Raw genomic sequence first — 19,796 nt, 5'->3', positions numbered from 1 at the left:
CTCCTCCAAGTCTAATACAAATTCGTATTGCTTGTGTTGGCGCTACATATGTAACTACTGTACGCGTGCATTGAAATCAAGCACGAACCGTGTTTACTGAATGTAAAAAGACTACTCTACAGCCTCCAATTTCATCGATACATAGATAGTTGTCTAGGGAAAATTACTATTCAAGTGCCACATACGTAGGAGCATCACAGTGCAACGCTAAATCTCCTACTGTACGGGAAAAGGGGCTATTGTAATCGACTCTAGAGCATGCATCAGAAGAGACCCTGGGGTAGGAGAGAAAAAGTAGGGAGGGACGATAGGGCAGGGGAGACTGTCAGGAGGGAGGGATCTTGGGCAGGGAGGTGGGTCTAGGGCATGAGAGAGGTCTAGGGAATGGGGAGGTTACTCTTAGGTAGCAGATGGGGTTGGGGATGGGGACCTTGGATACAATCTGTGATACATCAGCTTCAAATTGTCCATTTTACCAGGTTCTTGAAGTACCTGCTGCTGCATGAGAAGTTCACACATACAACGGATTACTAAAAAGTTCATTTGAGCAACAATTTATTGTGGTACATTTCTATTCACAGTAGATGATGGTTTTGCAAGTATAACAGAATAAAACATTTAGAAAGCAACACAAAATATGTTGAGAAATTTGTAATTCATTTCTAGCTGCACAAAAGCTTGACAACTACCACAAATATATATTTACAAGTCATAAAGCGAGTCATTTTATTCAAAATCTTCCTAACACCAGTGGTTAAGACAGTGCCCACATTATGCTTTTTATTGTAACAATATCAAAAAAAGCAAAATAAAAAATAATTTACACATTTTATACAAATCTTTAAATTTCTTGCCTTGGAAGACTTTGTTAAAATGACTCACTTCTTAAAAGTAATAACAAGTAAACTTGAAAGCATAGTTTTTACATGACTTGCTTAAACTGAACGGGTGTAAAAGATTACGAAAAAATTAAAATATTTTAAGAGGCTGTTGGCAAAGATGCAATTAACAAATATTTTGTATGGACCAACCCCACACCTACCCCTCCAAAAAACCTTGAATTATGAAGTAGTTAAGGCTGTATGGTTTCAATTATTTCAAAAAGGTGAATTCTCCACAATGTTGTGACATTTCATAACATTAAATTCACTTATGTTCTCTCTCAGAGTATGTGTTAGGTGAGCATATACGTCATTGTAGACTTATGATCAAGTAGACAACATGGCATATTTTCCGTAAGTTTACACCCGAGTGTCAAACCCATTCGATATATACAGGTGTAGGGTTTTGTGACTTTTGTTGAGAATATCTCAATTTCAAAACCGTGTAATATACGCTTGTGGTGAGCAAAACTATTCCACTGTGAAACGTTAGTCTTTATGAGATGTGGTATACAACTACATCCTTTAACAAAGATGGTCAAAGGTTGGACAAATCAGTGAGAGTTGAAATTTTCTTTGCACTCCTACGGCAAAACAAAAAAACTACATTTCAGTTTTAATGTTTACCATGGGTTCATCTGAAATTATGAACTTGGAGAATGGTTCAGACTAGAGAGTACAAAATAATAGCTGCACTAAAGAGAACAAAACCAAATGGAATGGGGGGGGGGGGGGAGGGTTGGTGTTTTGAGGCTATAAAGGATTCACGAGTGTGAGGATCTGATGCCACTCAATACATGACTTCCTTCTGTCGTTGGCAATGATGAACCTAAAATTCAAGCTTACAAATTAAACGATATAAAAAACGATGCTTCATAAAACTGTCAAATTATCCATAAAAGAGGAATTCAAAGTATTCATCCGCAGTAAATTACTATATAGCTAGACACAGCAATGCAAGGACTAGAATATCAAAGAATCTGTACTGATAAATTTGATCTTACATCAACTATACTGATTTGTTCTCACCCGACGACCTATTCTACATTCTTGTACACCACTGTCACCTACATCGCTGCCAATATTAACCGTGCAACCGTAATTGCGACCTTTACATTTTACGGAAGCATAACGCCAACCAAACTTGTATCGTGACAAACTTCATATTTCACGCCTCCATCATGGATGAATACTGGAAACTCCACGTAGGGCTAGGAGCTGTTACCAAGACGGCTCTCCTTGTACTGGAAGTGTCAATGGTGTTTTTTCTTTCATTTTCATCGACACTTTCCAACAGAGTATATAAATGCATCGCAATTTAATATAAAAATACCTGACTCGATATGCTGTTATAATGCAGGGTGGTGTCTATAAAAAGACAGTACTCCTGATGTAACGGTAAAGTTACAATTCAAGGCAGCATTTAAGCCCTGTCACTCATAGTCCACCCCCCTCCCTCCCCGCCCCCCACCAATTCCTTGAGAAGCTGTTTGCAAACTTTGCACATATTTAACAGAGGTCTATACATGGCCCCCAACACAGTAACATGTTAAATATTTATTACAGTGAATTTCACCAAGAAAAAAAGAAAGAACCAAGCTGAACATTTGAAACAGGTTTACAACAAAAAGTAACATGAAGAATTTGTGTTGAAATGAAACAAAACTCTCACATAGACCCTTCTCCAAATACGTCTGTACAATATACTACAAGCCGTAGCCTATTGGTATACTATATCATGCTGAACATTCACAAAATCACCTCCCACATAGAAACTCTTTCCACTGCTCAAGTTGCTTTCCACACCACCTACACACACACACAAACGTCCTTTCTTATCAGACATATTTCACTCACTGATGTAATACTCTCAACCCAAAATCGGCCACTTCTATATAAGAGATCTCATTATTAAAATAAAAATTAACAATCCAGCATCACAATCAATTGCATAAAAGTCATTTTTGGACAAACACAGTTGAAACTGTGATATCATGTTCACACACACAAATTTATCGAAATCGTCACTTTGTTGGCAGCATCATCTCATTCAATACTCATCACATTAATGTAAAAATGTTATTTCTCCCCTCCTGTTCCTGCTCACCTCAACCCCTCCCCCCCCCCCCCGCCGCCTTCCAATTGCCAACAGCTACATCCAAATTTGATCTGATCTCTCTCTTTTCACTTCACCCAGTCAGTATTTGAGTGGTAGCAATATTGATTACAAAATCATGCAAGTTTATGTGTAAGATTTGGTACATATAAGGTGTCACAGATAAGCTGCTGTTGTCCGTAGTTTTAGCAAACACAACTAATACAAAAAATAAATTGTTAGTTTATGACATAAGAGTCAATAAAATATAAAGATGCTTGCATCTAACTAAGGCCACTCCAAACCTTCTGAAAAAAATTAACAAGACTCTCCAGCCGGCCCAAGTTGTGAAATCAACTCAGCAGTCAAAGCAGAGCAATCAAGCTAACTGTTATTTATGGGGCAATTCCCTTAAATCTCTAAAAATGCAGAATCAGAAGGAAGAAGCAACTCTTCTGCCCCATCTATCATTGCTTTAGGAAAATGATTTATTTGTGATAACCTTTTAAAAATAAAAATTAATCATCTCATATAGAGTCTCTCTCTCTCTAACTTTCTCCACCCCACCTTTTTTTTTGTGGTTATATGTTTTCAAAAGTTCTGGATAGAAATGGGTACAAAATAGCTTATCTAATAAAAAATTAAGTGAAGTAAAATGAAAAGTGAATTAAAACCAGAAAAATAGATACAAACAATTCAGGATGAAATTTTTTCATATTGTCAGATCAATGCCAATACATCAGCTTGGAAATTTTAAAAAATCAAAACTTTTCGACAACTTTCGAAAAACACAGATAGCAACATGCTAGTTTAGTTCACCCTCAACCGATAACTTTTGAAAGATGTAGTAAATAGAGTTATTTTACCTTGTCAACAATCTCTAAAGAAACATATCCCTACACGACTTGGGACGACTTTCACTGAAGTGGTGGTGTATTTCCCTAACAATATTGATAGCAGCGATGAAGAAGAAATCACAAAAATTTACTTCTCCTTAAGATTTTCTTTTTAATCATGCAGCACTTACTTGAAAAAAATAACTTCTGAGGACAATCGACTGGGACACAGACAAAGTTACCAAAATTGGAGATTGTTCTCAAAAAGAGAATAAAGCCACTATCTTCTATTAAAGAAGTTATATTTAGCAACTTTAGTACCTAAATTAAGTGTGATTTACTCTCACCAACTCTCACCAACTTATTTGTCAAAAAGTTAGCAAACCCACCACCAACCTACTACATCATTTGAAATTTCATACAAATAATTTATGACAGAAGTGTTTTTTTTTAAAGCTTGGTTGCATAAAAAAAACACCCTTTTTTCCCCCCTCTAATATCATGAACATAAGCCCCCCAAAAAAGAAGAAAAATCCACCCCAGAAATCATGTATGGATATTCAAACTTTACATCATAAGTTTATGAAGACTTCACTTTAGAAACTGCTGGGTTACACTCCAGAGATTCCGAGAATCAGTGAGACGGTCGTGTAACTGCCGCTACAGCGACTATGTATATAGACTACAAGTCTGCTCAAACTCTGTACAGTTACTCAATTCCCTGAACATGAACCAAAATGGACCAAAGACGCTTCACGCAACAAGGAAATAATCATTTTGTATTATTTTCCAAGCTTTTAACCAGGATATAAACCAACTTGTCTTGTACAGAGTTTGGTTAAACAGTAATTACAGATTTTTCTGCTTGCATAGTGCAATTTCAGTTAAGAAGTACATATATATGGTTCCATCTCATCAAATCAAATCAGAAGACTTTTTAAGGACATTCTCTCTCTTAAAATAGAAAATGTCCTCTCTTAGTCATCCAGCCATATATTATCTATATTATTAACAGTTTTAAGCCAATGGAGTACTAATGACATGACATTGCACAGATAATAGTTTTTGGAGCAGCTGAGTACCGTTTTTATGACATGCAAGTGAGATATATATTGAAGGTTTATGTATTTCCATTAATTCATTCATTTAAACAAGATATACTTACATAATGGCTAAGTTGCATCAGAATTAATACACACTAGGATGAAGTACTTGCAAACAAAGTCTGGTTATTGCTGTAAGGCAAACATTGGCCTGCATCTAAATATTCTTAAACAATAAGAGATGAACAGAAACATACTGCATATCATTAGCTAGCTCTTATTGACTCCATGAAACCACAACGCTCAGAGCCAAAACACAGACAGACACTGGGACTAGAAATTGACCAACTTACACCTACGATACGACGGAACCGATCATAAAAAATAAATACCTTGTGTTTTTTCCTAGTTAAAACAGAACAGAAAGATAACTTTGTTACGCAGTGCTTTGAAAGAGAGGAATATTTATCTCCAGAACCCAAACATCCAAATTCCGCTCTGATATTCACTGAAGACTTTCAAGAGCACAGCTCCTCATTCAAACAGATTGATAAATCGTCCCACCTCAGTGATGACGAACATCACTAAGACAATATAGCATCGCCGGCAACTTACCAAGTAGAAAAGACTGGCCGATATTTTTTTATTAGACATACTCCTTTCAAAAGCACTTGCAGATTGACTCACACAATTTCTGAGATTACATTGCACTGCCCACACAACATACTGCACACTCGTCACTGCTCTCTGCATCCCCCATATACATCACACACGGTTAACACATGGTTCACACGGTTTCACATCATCACCGGGTGTTCACACCAGTCACTCGCTTCACTTCATCACACACTCCACTTTGAGAGACTTAAGAGTAAAACCTCAAAGTAGTGAGTTCAGCACCAGACAACTCACCCACTGCAGACTGTCTAGTGATCCGATGTTACAAATACACAACCTCACACACATACCACACACCTCTCTCCTCTCTAGTTGATAATGCTTGCTTGTTAGAACCTTAAAACAGCATTGTTTATTATTTTAAAGTTTGTTAGAATTCAAAGTACGACTGTACACTTCATCCTCCTCCTCATCACGCTGGTCATCGTCCACAAGTTCATTCGGCACACCTCTCAACACGTTGACACACCTCTCAACACGTTGACACACGCTGCAATTCATTCGTTCATTCACTCGTCACAGCGGAGGACAGCGGAGGAGTCGTAGTGGTAGCAGGCTTGCAGCTGGTGTGATATGATTACATGACACTCCTCATAACAGACGACATCCTCCTGCTAGTTGAAGTCAAATCCATCCTGGGGTATCTCAGCATTACCATCAAACTGAAATCCTTCCTCCGTGGGCTGGGGTTCTAGACCGGTGACTTCATCGTCATACTGTCAGGAACGAGAGGAGAGATGTATTATCTAATCTGATTTACTATGGACACTTAAACGATCTCAGTTAACCTTAAGCAAATAACATGAAAGCACGAGAGGGGTCACAGTCAAATCCAAACCCAACCCAAGCACAACCAATGTTATTGAACTGGTTTTCCTTGAAAGTTTGGAAGACGTAAGTTGAGTAGGGAGAGCATTTCTGTCATCCAAGCCAGTTTCCATGTAATCTTACGTATATATACGGATGGCTAAAAATTGCAAAAATCCTGGAAACTGCAAACACTGAGAAAGGTGAAAGTTTCATTGGACCAGTACAGTACTCTTTTTTAACTGTTCTAAATGTTGTCAGCTCAAACAAAGCTATGCAAGTCAACTTGTCGTGATCACAACCCAAGGTACACACACAGTCCCATTCAAACACCATGACACACACGTCATCATCAAACAGAACCAAACTGTGAGTTTGCACAGTTACAGAGAAAAGTGTAATCTTTCTCTCCAAAATTATTCGTAAAAACTTTGTGTGATAACTTACATCCGAAAAATACTGCTCAATGATCTCATAGGCCAGCTTGTAGATCTCTTCGTTTGGATTCTGTTGCAGGGTCTCAATTTTGTCTAATCCTGAAATGTCGAAAAAACAGAACAAAAAACAATGATTAATACGTGGCAATCCACAGAGATATTGAAAACATCATGAATTCAAACTTTATGCAAAACAGTCAAATTTAGTTTAATGAATCAGTCTCATTTAGGAAGGCATAGACAAGACTGTAAGAAATGCAAGCAACATTTGGAAGAGAGACGCTACTGAAAGTTTGATTTTTGTAAAGGGAAAACAAAATCAAATTTAAATATGGCTGTTTTTCTACAGTGGTAAGGAATAACTGAAGCTTGCAGTAATCGCCATGTCTAAACTCAACGGTTGAAGCGTAAGTAGACCACCAGAACTGTTGGGCATTTGAAGAAGTGATTCCCACTTGAACTTCTATAATGGACAACTATTGCTATTATCTAATCCATCCAAGTAGTCACAAGTGACAAACTTCCATCCTTCTCTGGGGAGGAAAAAACCCCTATATATTCAGTATTATGGAGAAAAGATGATGAGATAGGGTGAGTGGTTACGATTGCACCATCAAAATCTCTCCAGAGAGAGTCCTAACGACCCAAATGTGCATATGTTTTTACATTTGTCTGTTTTATGATGAAGTCGCTTTAAAACAAAAATTGGGATTGATTCTTCCATGATTTTGTTTTTTGAAGTTAAAGGATTGAACATTTGAAAATGAAAAGAACGGGGTAAAAAGAGGTGAACAATCTCTCACCTCCAACTTGTTCGATCATTTCGGCAATAACGGGGTAATTCTCTCCGACCACCTTGAGGATGTTGTTGATCCCATCGAGACAGACCTGGATAATCTGAGGGTCTTTAACGCCCAAGAGGTTACACAGCGGAGGGATGACCTTGTGCTCTATTAGGACTATTACTTGTTCTTTCTTCCCACTGATCGTCAGATTACTGACAGCCCATGCGGCTTCCTTCTGAGTCTGAAAGTCACCCTGCAAAAAAAAGAAAATCATTGTATGTTTAAAACAAATACCATATTGCCGTTCTACGAGAATGTCACAGGCTTACCGGGCATGCTTCTTCATCATCTGAAACATCACATCGTCTGAAACATCACAAACTTTCCTCATTAATTAAGTTCCTACAAACATAGAGATTGGACACACAAAACAGACAAGATTATCTCCATTATCGCTGTGACCAAAGTAACTCTATTTATTTCAACACAACACACTTCACTATGGCTTTACTTGCCTACTACAGCTCTTATGCCAAATACCACCAGAACCATACTCAGGATCCAGCCAAAGGATTCAAAGGAAAATTGCCACTTTTAAAATATAACACTCCCCATTCTCTGCCTTCTTTGTAACATGTTCTCTCGTTTTCTGCTTTAATTCGCTTTAGACTTTTTCTCTTGATTAAAAATCACCATCAATAATGAACCCCCCAATGATGTCTTTGAACACATCGTGATCTCAAGGTCATTATATTTAATTAAACCCGAGGGATGACATCACTTAAACGTTCACCTTAATGTCTAAAAATGGAATATTCTCTGTGGAGACGGGGAGATAACGAATCAACGTACCTGATCTAAGAGTCTGACGATATCTGGGATGAGACCAGCATCTATCACAAGTTGGACTTGTCTCTGGTTACCAGCTGTGATATTTGACAAGAACCATACTGCCTCCTAAAGAGATGAGGGGAGGGGGGGGTGGGGGGGAGAGATGAAAAGAAAGAAATAGAATGGTTATTGAAAGTCAGTAATATTGTATCTAATAGCTTGTTGAGTTGGACATCAATTGAAATTCATATCTCAATATTTATTAAACATTAATGTAAACTGGGTATCAAACCTCCTCTGAAGAAAATAGAAACGGGGGGGGGGGGGGTAAAAAGTATGATCAGTGAGGGAAGTGGGGTCTACATTAAAAAATTACTTTTTTTTTGTGATCTGGAAACTCACCTTGTTGATCTTTTCTTTCTTGTGTGCTAGAAGAGCAGGAAAATGCTTCAGTACTCCACAGTCCAAAACGACTTGTGTCTGATCATCAGTTCCGGTTACTATATTTCCGACTGCTCGTAGTGCAGCAGTCTGTAGACGAGAGAGAGAGAAAGGGGGGGGGGGGTGGGGTTAATTAACATTTAGCTCTGAATGTTCATCATGTGACAAAACTGGATATAATACTCATAAATAGCTTGCAAAACTATCCAGCAATTAGTTGACGAGGTCATCTTAACTTCCAATAAGCATTTTCTATAATTTTACACTGTTCAGTTTACCGGACGAAGCTTAAAGGAGTTTTGTCTGGTCTTATATTTTGGTTATCTGAAGAGCAAAGTTTGGTTGTCCAAAGACATGTATCAAAACAATCAAGAAATAACGATATGTGCAAACTGTTGGATAGATGAGTAGGGCTAACGAGTAGTATTTCAGTATCTCCATACTGATGGAGGGTAATACCAATTTATCCTTTCTGGGGTATTTAGTTACAATGCAAATCTAGATTTGATGTCAACAAATGCGTTATCCACCGAACAACCTCCAAGGCTGATTTTAATCATCCAAATACAAATCTGGTCGTCAGGGACAACCATTAAAAATGTGTGTCCAAAGTCAAAAGCTTGAATGTAAAGTAACGTAACCATTGCAAGGCAAATTTCTGTGGTCAGGTTTGCCACTGTGCCTATCAAAAACACATACAGACCCCAAAAAGATAGATAACCCCACTGAGCACTTGCCCAAGGAGACAATGACCTCATCTATGGCCAGTTTTGTTGTTACCCCCCCCCCCCCTCTCCACACACAACAAATGATACTCATGTATTAGCAATAAATGACACATACCTGAACTTTGACCTCTGGGTGAGAAAGTAAGTTCACTAAGTTTTCTACTACCCTTGATTCAATAACCATTTGAATCTGGCTATTTCCACCGTCCGTTAAGTATGACAAAGCCCAGACTGTATCTACCAGAATCTGAGAACAAGAAACGAAGAGATATCAAAGTGAAAAACTCCCCCTTCTTGAGATATCGTTTTTACAAGGTTTTCACAATTTGACCACTAGTGACCCCTAATGGCTTGACCTCCACAAAAAACAAAATGCTTCTTGTAATCAATGTGGTACTTCTACACACCAAATTTGAAGTTGGTCTGACCTTCCCTTCTTGAGATATTGTCTTTACAAGCTGGGCATCACAAACGCACACACACATCCGTAGGCCATACAGTTAAACATGTAAAATGTGAAAAAGTGAATGCCCATGGAAAGCCAAAGCTTACATTAATCATCTTCTCACCGAAAGGAAGAACTTGCACCATGGAATGTATTGTTTTATTGTTTTTCTATTTTTGAAGTAAACTCTTGCATTCATCTTGCTTTGTTTTTAAAACTGAAACTTTCCTTTTAAAAACTTGAACAGCAGTTGAACTACATTCCTCAGTATTAAGGAAAAAGAAAATTCATTTCAGAATTTCATGTGACACTTCTAAAACTATGAAACGATGACCAGGGTTTAGTAACTGTCCTTATTTGTCCATTACGAAAGTGACACTTGATATAAATATATATAAATAAATTTCTTCGAGAGTGCTTAATCATTATGGAAGGCAAATGACAACTGCCTATGTCATTTTCAGTTTGATAATGATGGGAATATCAAATAACCACACATTTTCACTTTTACTGTTATGTAAATTGGAAAAAACAGTCCCCTGAATAAATGACGTTACGCACTTCACGGAATGATTCATGATATGAAAGCAGCTATTGATTTCTGAAACACAACTATCATCTCAAACCACACAGAAAAGTCATTTAAAACTTTGAGAAACTCTTCCAAAAACAAGTCGTGAGAGTTAGCCTGTAGGACCCTGAACAAACTTCATGGCATACCAACTTATTTATGCGTGCCTAATTTGTATGTAGCAGCTATCGAAATTTCAGGTAAAATAAAAGTATACTCGATCGTAAGCGGAATACAGTCGCAAGTTATATTATGAAACGGAACATACTGCTCTGATATCTGGGTACACATTGATGAATCATTGGACCCATGAAACCATGTTGCTCTCACATATACCATGGAAGCAATTTATCCTGTGGCTCAAGTGACATACTTGATGACATCGTACCCATACGTACAGTGGAAAACCTTCACGCAGAGGACTGTATGAGTACGAGCAGATATTCAAGGTGGCAGAAACCACACTTAAAGTAATGGCAAACAGAATTAATTGTTTTCAGAGAAAAAAATTTGACAAAAAAATGTTTTTCTCTGGAAGGAGAAAATTCTACAACTTTGCACTTGTTTGTTGTTTACAACTAGCTTGCAAGGTCTGATTACTTACACTGGTGTCTTTATGCATGATCAAGGTACAAAGTCCTCCTAGGATTTCTTGGATAACTTCCAGTTGGGGAGGGGGATCTTTGTTCCTACACATGTTGACTAGTACCCAGGTAACATTCCTGAGGAAGGACAGAGGTATATGTGGGTTGATGAAGCTGAGTAAAGGTTGTACCACACCTTCCTTGATGCAGTAATCTCGGCAACCTGGACCATCACCTACAAAACAACACAGAGAATGGGGGAAGAACAAGAAAAAAACACTTTTCAGTATCGTTATACTCGGTAGCCAAAGATGCAATACAATTAACTAATTTGGGTTGTACATAATATAGCAGTTGCCTTCTCTGGTAATCCCAAATACAATCGACACTGCATAAAATGATTTGTAATATAGTATGTGGCAGTGCCAACTCTACGAAAAAAGGCATCCAACAAATGTGCATGTGGTAGGAAACTGCAGGGAGGGTTCAGGCTAGTTTATTGCAACATTACCTTAGAAATCTATACTATTGTAGCTCGGGATATTCTGCCTCAACTCGTCTAAATTAAGCTTAACAGGATCTGAAGGCTTTCTCCTTTATCTCTTATTTGTCTGGCTAAAAATACACCTGAACGAACCATGAAATGAAGGTCAATGACCGTGAAAACAAAACCGATTACGTTCCTTTTCCCAGAAGAACTCCAAAAATGATTAAACTAGACAAGGAATGACTAAACACAAGAGAACTCATTTTCGGAAAGCCAGAGGATTATGTACGAAACACGTGTTAGCAGAGAAACACTGCTGGCAGGGACAGAGTTATACTATGGTAGTTCCAATTTGAACATTAGACCTCGCAGTAGTAGTACAGTATTAAACGACAGGATACCTTCAGGATTCATCATATTACTTATCATGTTCTCTCTGTTGCAGCGATGTTATTACAAGTGATCAGGGACTTCTGGGGACGCAGAATTGGCAGTCGTCGTAACCTCGCCCGGCCATCAAAAAACTAACAGATTTATGGTTTCTTCACATTTTTCTCTCAATGGTCACAACAATTAACAAAATTATGACCTAAATGGGGGGGGGGGGGAGGGGGACATAAAAGGCAATCTGGAGATCGCTTCACCTTCTTCTGACTTACCGATAATATTTCCTAGGGCCCATACAGCTTGTTCGCAAACATTTTGATGTACAGAGCTCAACAGATTCTTAAAATGTGGGACGGCTCCGGCCTTCACCACACTTTGCGTCTGCTCTGACGTTCCGGATGCTATGTTAGTGAGGGCCCATGCAGCTTCAAACTGAAGTGAAGGGCTACAGGAGAATGGAAAACAATAATTAAAATAATAAAGGAACCATAGAAAATCTGATATGAATGACCAAGCACACAAAACATGATAAAATACAAGAACTCAAGGAAACAGGGATCAGGTAACAACATGGCTATAATGAGACTAATTAAGCCCTACTTAGAACTTCAATAACCACATAATTAATTATTCAATGAATTTAATCATTTCAATTAACAAGGATATCATCCTATTATGTTTATAATCAGCTATTTGCAATACACTTAGTGTATCTGGATGATCTTTGTGTGTTTCATCATGCTTTCCTTGTAGTTAAAGCATTACATTCATGTAAAGCATTACATTTCACAAAGTTACCTTACTCTCTCAAAACTGCAATACTAGTCTCTACCCACTCCAAGGAGCTACATGTTTCGATCACGAATAAAGCCACAAGCAACACACTTACTTGTCATGTCTCTGAAGGCAAGCCACTAAAACAGGAAGAATTCCAGATTCTATAAGACTGTCAATCGGAGGGTTCCGATCGCTTGACAAGAGTTTTCGAGCTGTTTGTACTGCGCCGAGTTGAAGGGTTGGCTGATCACTTGAAGCATTTTGGACGATCTGAGCATATGAAGTGTTTTGCTGTATGGAAGACAATTTAAGTAAGAATGACGTTACAAAGCTTGCGTAAGGAATAATGACACTTGAATAAACAAGAAGAAAAAAGCAAGAAACTCCACTACTATGAAGGGACATTTATATCTAGTACAATTTCAACCTTTAGGTTGAATTCTCTCAATTTCACTGCATTCAATGAAAACCAAAAACGACACTTACGAGTTGATTCTCTTCTTCAGAATCTGTGCCACTTAGCAATGGAACGTTTCTTCTCTTGAGAACGATGTCTTCTCTTTTGTTTTTCCGTAATTCCACTGTAACATTGGTTCTCCTCCTTCTCATTTCCTGTCAAATTGGAAAACAAAAGGTAAATTAGTAGAAACTATTTATAAAAGACCTGAGTACCTTTATATTGACAGACACTAACCCTTAATATCAATGAAGGAGCCTCGCAACTTTTTACAAACTATGCACACAATACGTGTGTACCTACATTGAAGTCACAGCATAAAAACATTACACTTATGTTATTTAGAACTGTTTTCTGTTACCTTGCTTTGCTTTTGTTGGTCCGATGGTGGGTAGGAGAATCACTAAATATATACTGAACTAGCTTTAATAACAACTATGTGCTAAAAGGTGTCTAACAATGTTACATACATCATTTCTTTAAAAAAAAATTACAGATGATAACACACAAAGATGATAACTGATCCTCCCTTGGAATGACCATAGACTACCTACCCTTGGCTGATTGCTTTGCTACGGAGAAGTCCTTTCAGCTAAGAATACAATTCCAGTAACATAAAGTTTTCATCAATACGTTTATTTCACGATGCCTCTTTTCAATATCCCACCAAATTTGAGAGTTGCATGTTTCACAATATTGAAGCAAGCATAGGTACACTCTTTGTATCACCTATCTTTAAAATATAGCTGGTCTACAGAGAATTTGCTATTTCAATGCAAGGTAGCATCATAGCTCTGAACATTGCATAGTACAACTTGGTTGAACACATTGGCAGATTTAGCCATTTGTCTTTTGGATAGAATGGTTGTCCACATACAATATAAATTTTGAAACTATTCTGGCACAAGTCCACAACACATCATAATTTTTTAGCAGATGTTAATTTTCCTACAAAAGTACACAGCGTTAGTGCCAGTATTGTAAACGTTGAATTTGCGATAATAAGGACATGTCAGTTATATTTAAAGTTCTAGACCTATAATTCAGCTATGTGATTTCTTTGGTGGGTTGACCACAATTGGCAAGTAATAGAGGGAATTATACCAGCAAAAGGTCGGGAATCAAACTGCTCCAAGCAAGGAGAAACATTGCTAGCTTTTGCGCATGTGTTGAAATTTACTGTATAATTATGCTAAACAGGTGGAACAGTATCCAAGAAAGTGTCTCGGAATACAAAATTTATGTGTCCTTATGGTTCTAGTGCCATTGCGCCATAGGTACATACCGCCATCCTTTCCGCCATGGAAACCTAAGGCGGAAAGGTATATTTAGAAATGGATTTTTGACAGGAATGTATCAGTGAAACTTTCTTTGATTCGCGTGGAAAGATAGGTACACCGTCTTCAAATGTGACAGTTCGCTGGTTAGACTGTATTGTAGTTAAGACAAGATTGGGGAATAGATACACAGTCTTTAATGTTCATGTTGGTTGAATAGTTTTAATTGTAAGCTCATAATCTTGAGTCAATACACTGTCTTCAAATATATAATAGTTGGTTAAATAAATCAAAATAATTTAGGTTGATTGTTTATTATTTGCGGGCCTATAGGTAGTGTGAAGCGAAGCAATATACAGTGCATATAGGAATACAGTGTACCTACAATAAATGTGGGTCATTCCGTGTCAAATCACGGATGGCTGTTGCTGCACCCTTTCCAAAAATTCCCAAATTTATTGTATGATTGGACCACCATAAAATAAGCATATTCTGAAAATTTCAGTTGCATTGCTTTACAATTGGCTGATTTATCACACTTTGAAATTCCGCAATTTGTCGCCACCATGGCATTTTGGCATTTTCTTGACTTTTGAGGTCTCATTTCTCAGCAATTGAACATTCTACTACCTTTCTAATACAGATGCCTAAAGAGTCTATCCCATAGAACAGGAAAATAAAAAATTAGGCTACAAAAATATTGTCTTGTGGAGTTAGGTCAACTTAAAAGTGTCAAAATATTTGATTTTTGTACTTTTCACTAAAAAATGTGCTATTTTTAGTGATGAATTGCTCCTAAACCATTGCTTCAGGGTACTTGATTCTTTCAGAGGTTATTATGTCTAGTACAAATATTACAAAATAATGATTACAATGCTTTCCTAGACTATGTTTGCAAGTTGTGCAACTCTAAAGTTGCTATTTCATGCTGCGATTCAGCATGAGGTAGGGGTTTTGATGCCAATTTTTTACCAAAGTAACCATGTTAGAGGTGTCAGGGTTTATACTTTATTAAAAAGTATAAAGTTCTTACACATTAACAAATTTCAGGGTTCTAGCTGTTCTCAATATTAATTTATGAAGTTGTTAAGTTGCTCCGATGTACAAAAGAGGTCGTTTTTGACGGCCAATAACTCAAAACGCGTCAAATTAAAAAAAATTGATAATTTTTTCTGGAAGAAATATAGTACCACCCTGTTTGTACAAAAAATTTCAGGAGGGTGTTTTGCCTTATTTTGAAATGAAAAATCCTCAAAGTTTGGGATTTTTACAAAAAAACGTTTTTGCCTGTTTTGATGTTCCATGAGTTTTGACCCTGGGTATTGTACTGTACTTCAAGGTCATTCAGTTCAATACTGTGCAGTTTTTAATTTCATATAACAAAATACTATTTGCAATGTACTTGTCTGCTCCTGGTTGAATTCATTTAATTAGAAGACTTATAAAATGAATTTCAACCAGTACACACATATGTATGTACAGTGTGTACAGTACATACACTGTACTGAGTGTATATGTATGGAGTGCCATGAGTGCCAGAAGACTATGTTAAAACAACACTAACACACTGTACATGTACACCCAGTACAGTTTTGTACTGTACATACATCTATGTACTGGTTGAAATTAATTCTATAGTAAAGTCTTCTAATTCAATCAATTGTATATGTACAGTGTGTATATTAGTGTTAGTTTAAACATAGTCTTCTGGCACTCATGGCACTCCGTACATATACACTCAGTGCAGTGTATGTACTGTACACACTGTACATACATATGTGTGTACTGACTTTGACAAACTTTGAGGATTTTTCATTTCAAAATAAGGCAAAACACCCTCCTGAAATTTTTTGTACAAACAGGGTGGTACTATATCTCTTCCAGAAAAAATTATCAATTTTTTTTAATTTGACGCGTTTTGAGTTATTGGCCGTCAAAAACGACCTCTTTTGTACATTGGAGCAACTTAACAACTTCATAAATTAATATTGAGAACAGCTAGAACCCTGAAATTTGTTAATGTGTAAGAACTTTATACTTTTTAATAAAGTATAAACCCTGACACCTCTAACATGGTTACTTTGGTAAAAAATTGGCATCAAAACCCCTACCTCATGCTGAATCGCAGCATGAAATAGCAACTTTAGAGTTGCACAACTTGCAAACATATTCTAGGAAAGCATTGTAATCATAATTTTGTAATGTTTGTACTAGACATAATAACCTCTGAAAGAATCAAGTACCCTGAAGCAATGGTTTAGGAGCAATTCATCACTAAAAATAGCACATTTTTTAGTGAAAAGTACAAAAATTAATTATTTTGACACTTTTAAGTTGACCTAACTCCACAAGACAATATTTTTGTAGCCTAATTTTTTATTTTCCTGTTCTATGGGTTAGACTCTATAGGCATCTGTAATAGAAAGGTAGTAGAATGTGTAATTGCTGAGAAATGAGACCTCAAAAGTCAAGAAAATGCCAAATTGCCATGGTGGCGACAAATTGCGGAATTTCAAAGAATTTTAAATCGGCCAATTGTAAAGCAATGCAACTGAAATTTTCAGAATATGCTTATTTTATGGTGGTCCACTCATGCAATTAATTTGGGAATTTTTCAAAAATGTCAAACTACAACATACCCCAAAATCTGGTGATTTGATATGGAATGACCCATGTGCTCTTTCCGCCATACAAAATTGCTTTACTGCCATGGGGGTAACATGGCTGAATGGCACTTAATTATGGCGGAAAGAGCACATTTTCTTGGCGGAATGTAACGATGGCGGAATGACACAGCCCCCTTCCTTTTTTCACCTTCATAATTTTGGCTGTTTGGGTGCACGTTTGTAGCCTAGATTTAAAGTTCTCATAGAAAAAAATGGTTACAATTTTACTAACGAATACAACAACTCTTACAGCGTTTATCAAAGCTACTAGGCTACATAGGCCCACATTAACACAGAACACGAATTTATGGAACGTGAAGTTAGACTTACCCTAGGCTACAGTTAGTTACACTACCATTGTACCAAATAACCTAGCTTATGAAAGCTTAGGCCTAGCCTAGCTCATCATTTCCTGCAGGTAGTCTAGGCTAAGGGGTAGTTAAGCGCTAGCATCACTCCTGCTAAACCAACGATCGGGTAAATTGCTCAGATCAATTTGCAAGTACTATTACGACTACAACATTAACAATAGCCACAGCAGCCTAAGTTACAGTACTTCACTTAGGCTACGACTGTCATTATAATCATCTGCGATGTTGGATCCACGAGTAGTCTTGCCTAACGTGTTAATGTACTACGAAACGCAATGACGACAAGACACGAACGTTATAAATAAACTTACATCCTGATCACGCCCTTTGTTTTTGAAGCTTTTTATTCGATTTGTTGATAAATCATCTTGGTTTGCGTCGAAAGACATGTTAAAGTAAGGGCTACCACACACGGAAATAAGAAATACACCAAACTCTAGTGGTAAGGACTATCAGCTTTGGATTCAATTCCTGCAGCAAGGAACTTGGAGAAACCGGTGAAATAAAGAAGTGGATCGGATATGTTCGTGACACTGATTCGCTGAAGCCAACAGGGTGACTGATGACACACTGCCAACTTCACGTAAATGATCGTAATTCAGGATACCTTTCTACTAACAATTAACCTTTAAGCGTAGAAAATTTAATAAAAATTCATTTATTTTTTAAAATAAAAAGTAAAACTACTAATTTAAAAGTTTTTAATCCAAATAATTTCAATCAAACTTAAACCAATCACATACGACGTTACAAAAGTATACGAAATTCCTTTTGACAACAATGGTCAAAGGTTATTAAGTTGCGCAATTTTTCAGACGTTCTTGGTTTGAAACACTGTGGTTTGAAAACACAGACTAATATTAGGACGGCCACAGTTCGAAAAGTGTATCCACTCCATCATGAAGGACCACACTAGGGTAACTTTGGTCTTGATCGAAGGCAAAGGGTTATGATGCAAAACCTGAGCTGGGAATATGCCTATTGAACTCAGGGAGAGAGAGGACTTTTGGGTTTTGGAGCCGGCGTGGGTCAGGGAAGCACCGAGCGCTTGGCTAGGAGGACAGGCATCATCTGTAAAAAAAAAATAATAATAATACCATTTTGTTGAAATTTTGGTGAAACTTCACGGATATTTCGGGCTTGTTCTGTTTTGTTGAAAACATACGAAACATATAGCTAGGAGCAGACTAATAAAATGGTAGGCCTACAAGTTATAAAATGCCCTGATGTTTTTTAAAACAAAAAGTATAATTTGTGTCCGCAGAATGTCACAGAGGATCCTCTCATCCCCGTATCCCCCATCACCTCTCCCCTCGATCCTGGCGTTCCCACTCCTTCGGTACTATAGAAATGTTATCGATTTCTATGATCGGTACTAATCAGAGCCATGCACATGTGACCGTGTTCCGTAGAAAGTCACGGGTAGCATATAAACCCACTTCATTACTCCATATAATTGCCCCATTGATTGACTTACAAACAGTAATGTCGTCTCTAAACGTTTGTAGAAGATCTCACTAGCTAAACCAAATACAGGACATTACTGGATAGCTGACAAGTTTGGCTATTCATGGAACCTTCATTTTTCCTTGCATGACCATGGAGATTTTATGCAATATGAGACCATGAAGATTTTGTCACTTGTAAACAAGCCTCTTTACTCAGTAGTAGACAATTTTCAAATTCCGCCGGTCACGGGAGGCCTAAAATTGCCAATGTTGACCCACTTTTTACTTTTCTACAGTTGTTGTCTTATCCTCCTTGTCCAATTTTATATTGTTATGCGTATTTTTATGGATTATTATGTATTTATACTTGTTAATGCGAGCATGCAATTGCCCTTTTGGGGTAGGCCTATAATAACTTCAACTCAGATTTTTTCTTATTTTTTTTATAGGTTTTGGTCTGTTTTATAGTCTTCTCGTGTTTTTAGATTTTTGTGTTCGCATTTTACATACTGTTTAATTTTCGTTGATGTGTTTTCTAGACATTTTATTCCTTTGATTTCTCTGGCTTTTTTTTTTTATTGTTTTGTAAAGCGCCTAGAGGCCTTTTGGTATTTGGCGCTATATTATTATTATTATTATTAATTGTGCACCACATTTACTTCCATTTGTGAACTCCGTCTTAATACATCCAAGCCGCAACAAACTTTTTTTAATGGTTTGTTTGTATTAGTAACAAAAAAGATATGTTCTGTTGCTTTTCTGCA

The 19,796-nt window shown here is 37.2% G+C and overlaps 1 protein-coding gene across 1 annotated transcript; it reads right to left on the bottom strand.

Moving 5' to 3' along the window:
• Nucleotides 1-538: 538 nt before the first annotated feature.
• On the bottom strand, nucleotides 539-18,105 carry LOC139975203 (importin subunit alpha-3-like). Its single transcript, XM_071982899.1, has 11 exons — nucleotides 17,896-18,105; nucleotides 13,300-13,425; nucleotides 12,926-13,104; nucleotides 12,309-12,481; nucleotides 11,183-11,397; nucleotides 9,678-9,809; nucleotides 8,796-8,924; nucleotides 8,415-8,519; nucleotides 7,581-7,815; nucleotides 6,788-6,876; nucleotides 539-6,249 (listed from the first exon to the last, which is right to left on the bottom strand). The coding sequence occupies exons 1-11, from the start codon at nucleotides 17,971-17,973 to the stop codon at nucleotides 6,148-6,150; spliced, it is 1,563 nt and encodes a 520-aa protein (XP_071839000.1). The 5' UTR covers nucleotides 17,974-18,105; the 3' UTR covers nucleotides 539-6,147.
• Between the last annotated feature and the right edge of the window lie 1,691 nt (nucleotides 18,106-19,796).

This window comes from Apostichopus japonicus, chromosome 10 (assembly GCF_037975245.1).
Source record: "Apostichopus japonicus isolate 1M-3 chromosome 10, ASM3797524v1, whole genome shotgun sequence".
In the NCBI taxonomy this organism is placed as follows: Eukaryota; Metazoa; Echinodermata; class Holothuroidea; order Aspidochirotida; family Stichopodidae; genus Apostichopus; species Apostichopus japonicus.
The sequence above is the reverse complement of the archived record's forward strand: the minus strand, read 5'-3'. Positions and strand labels throughout refer to the sequence as shown.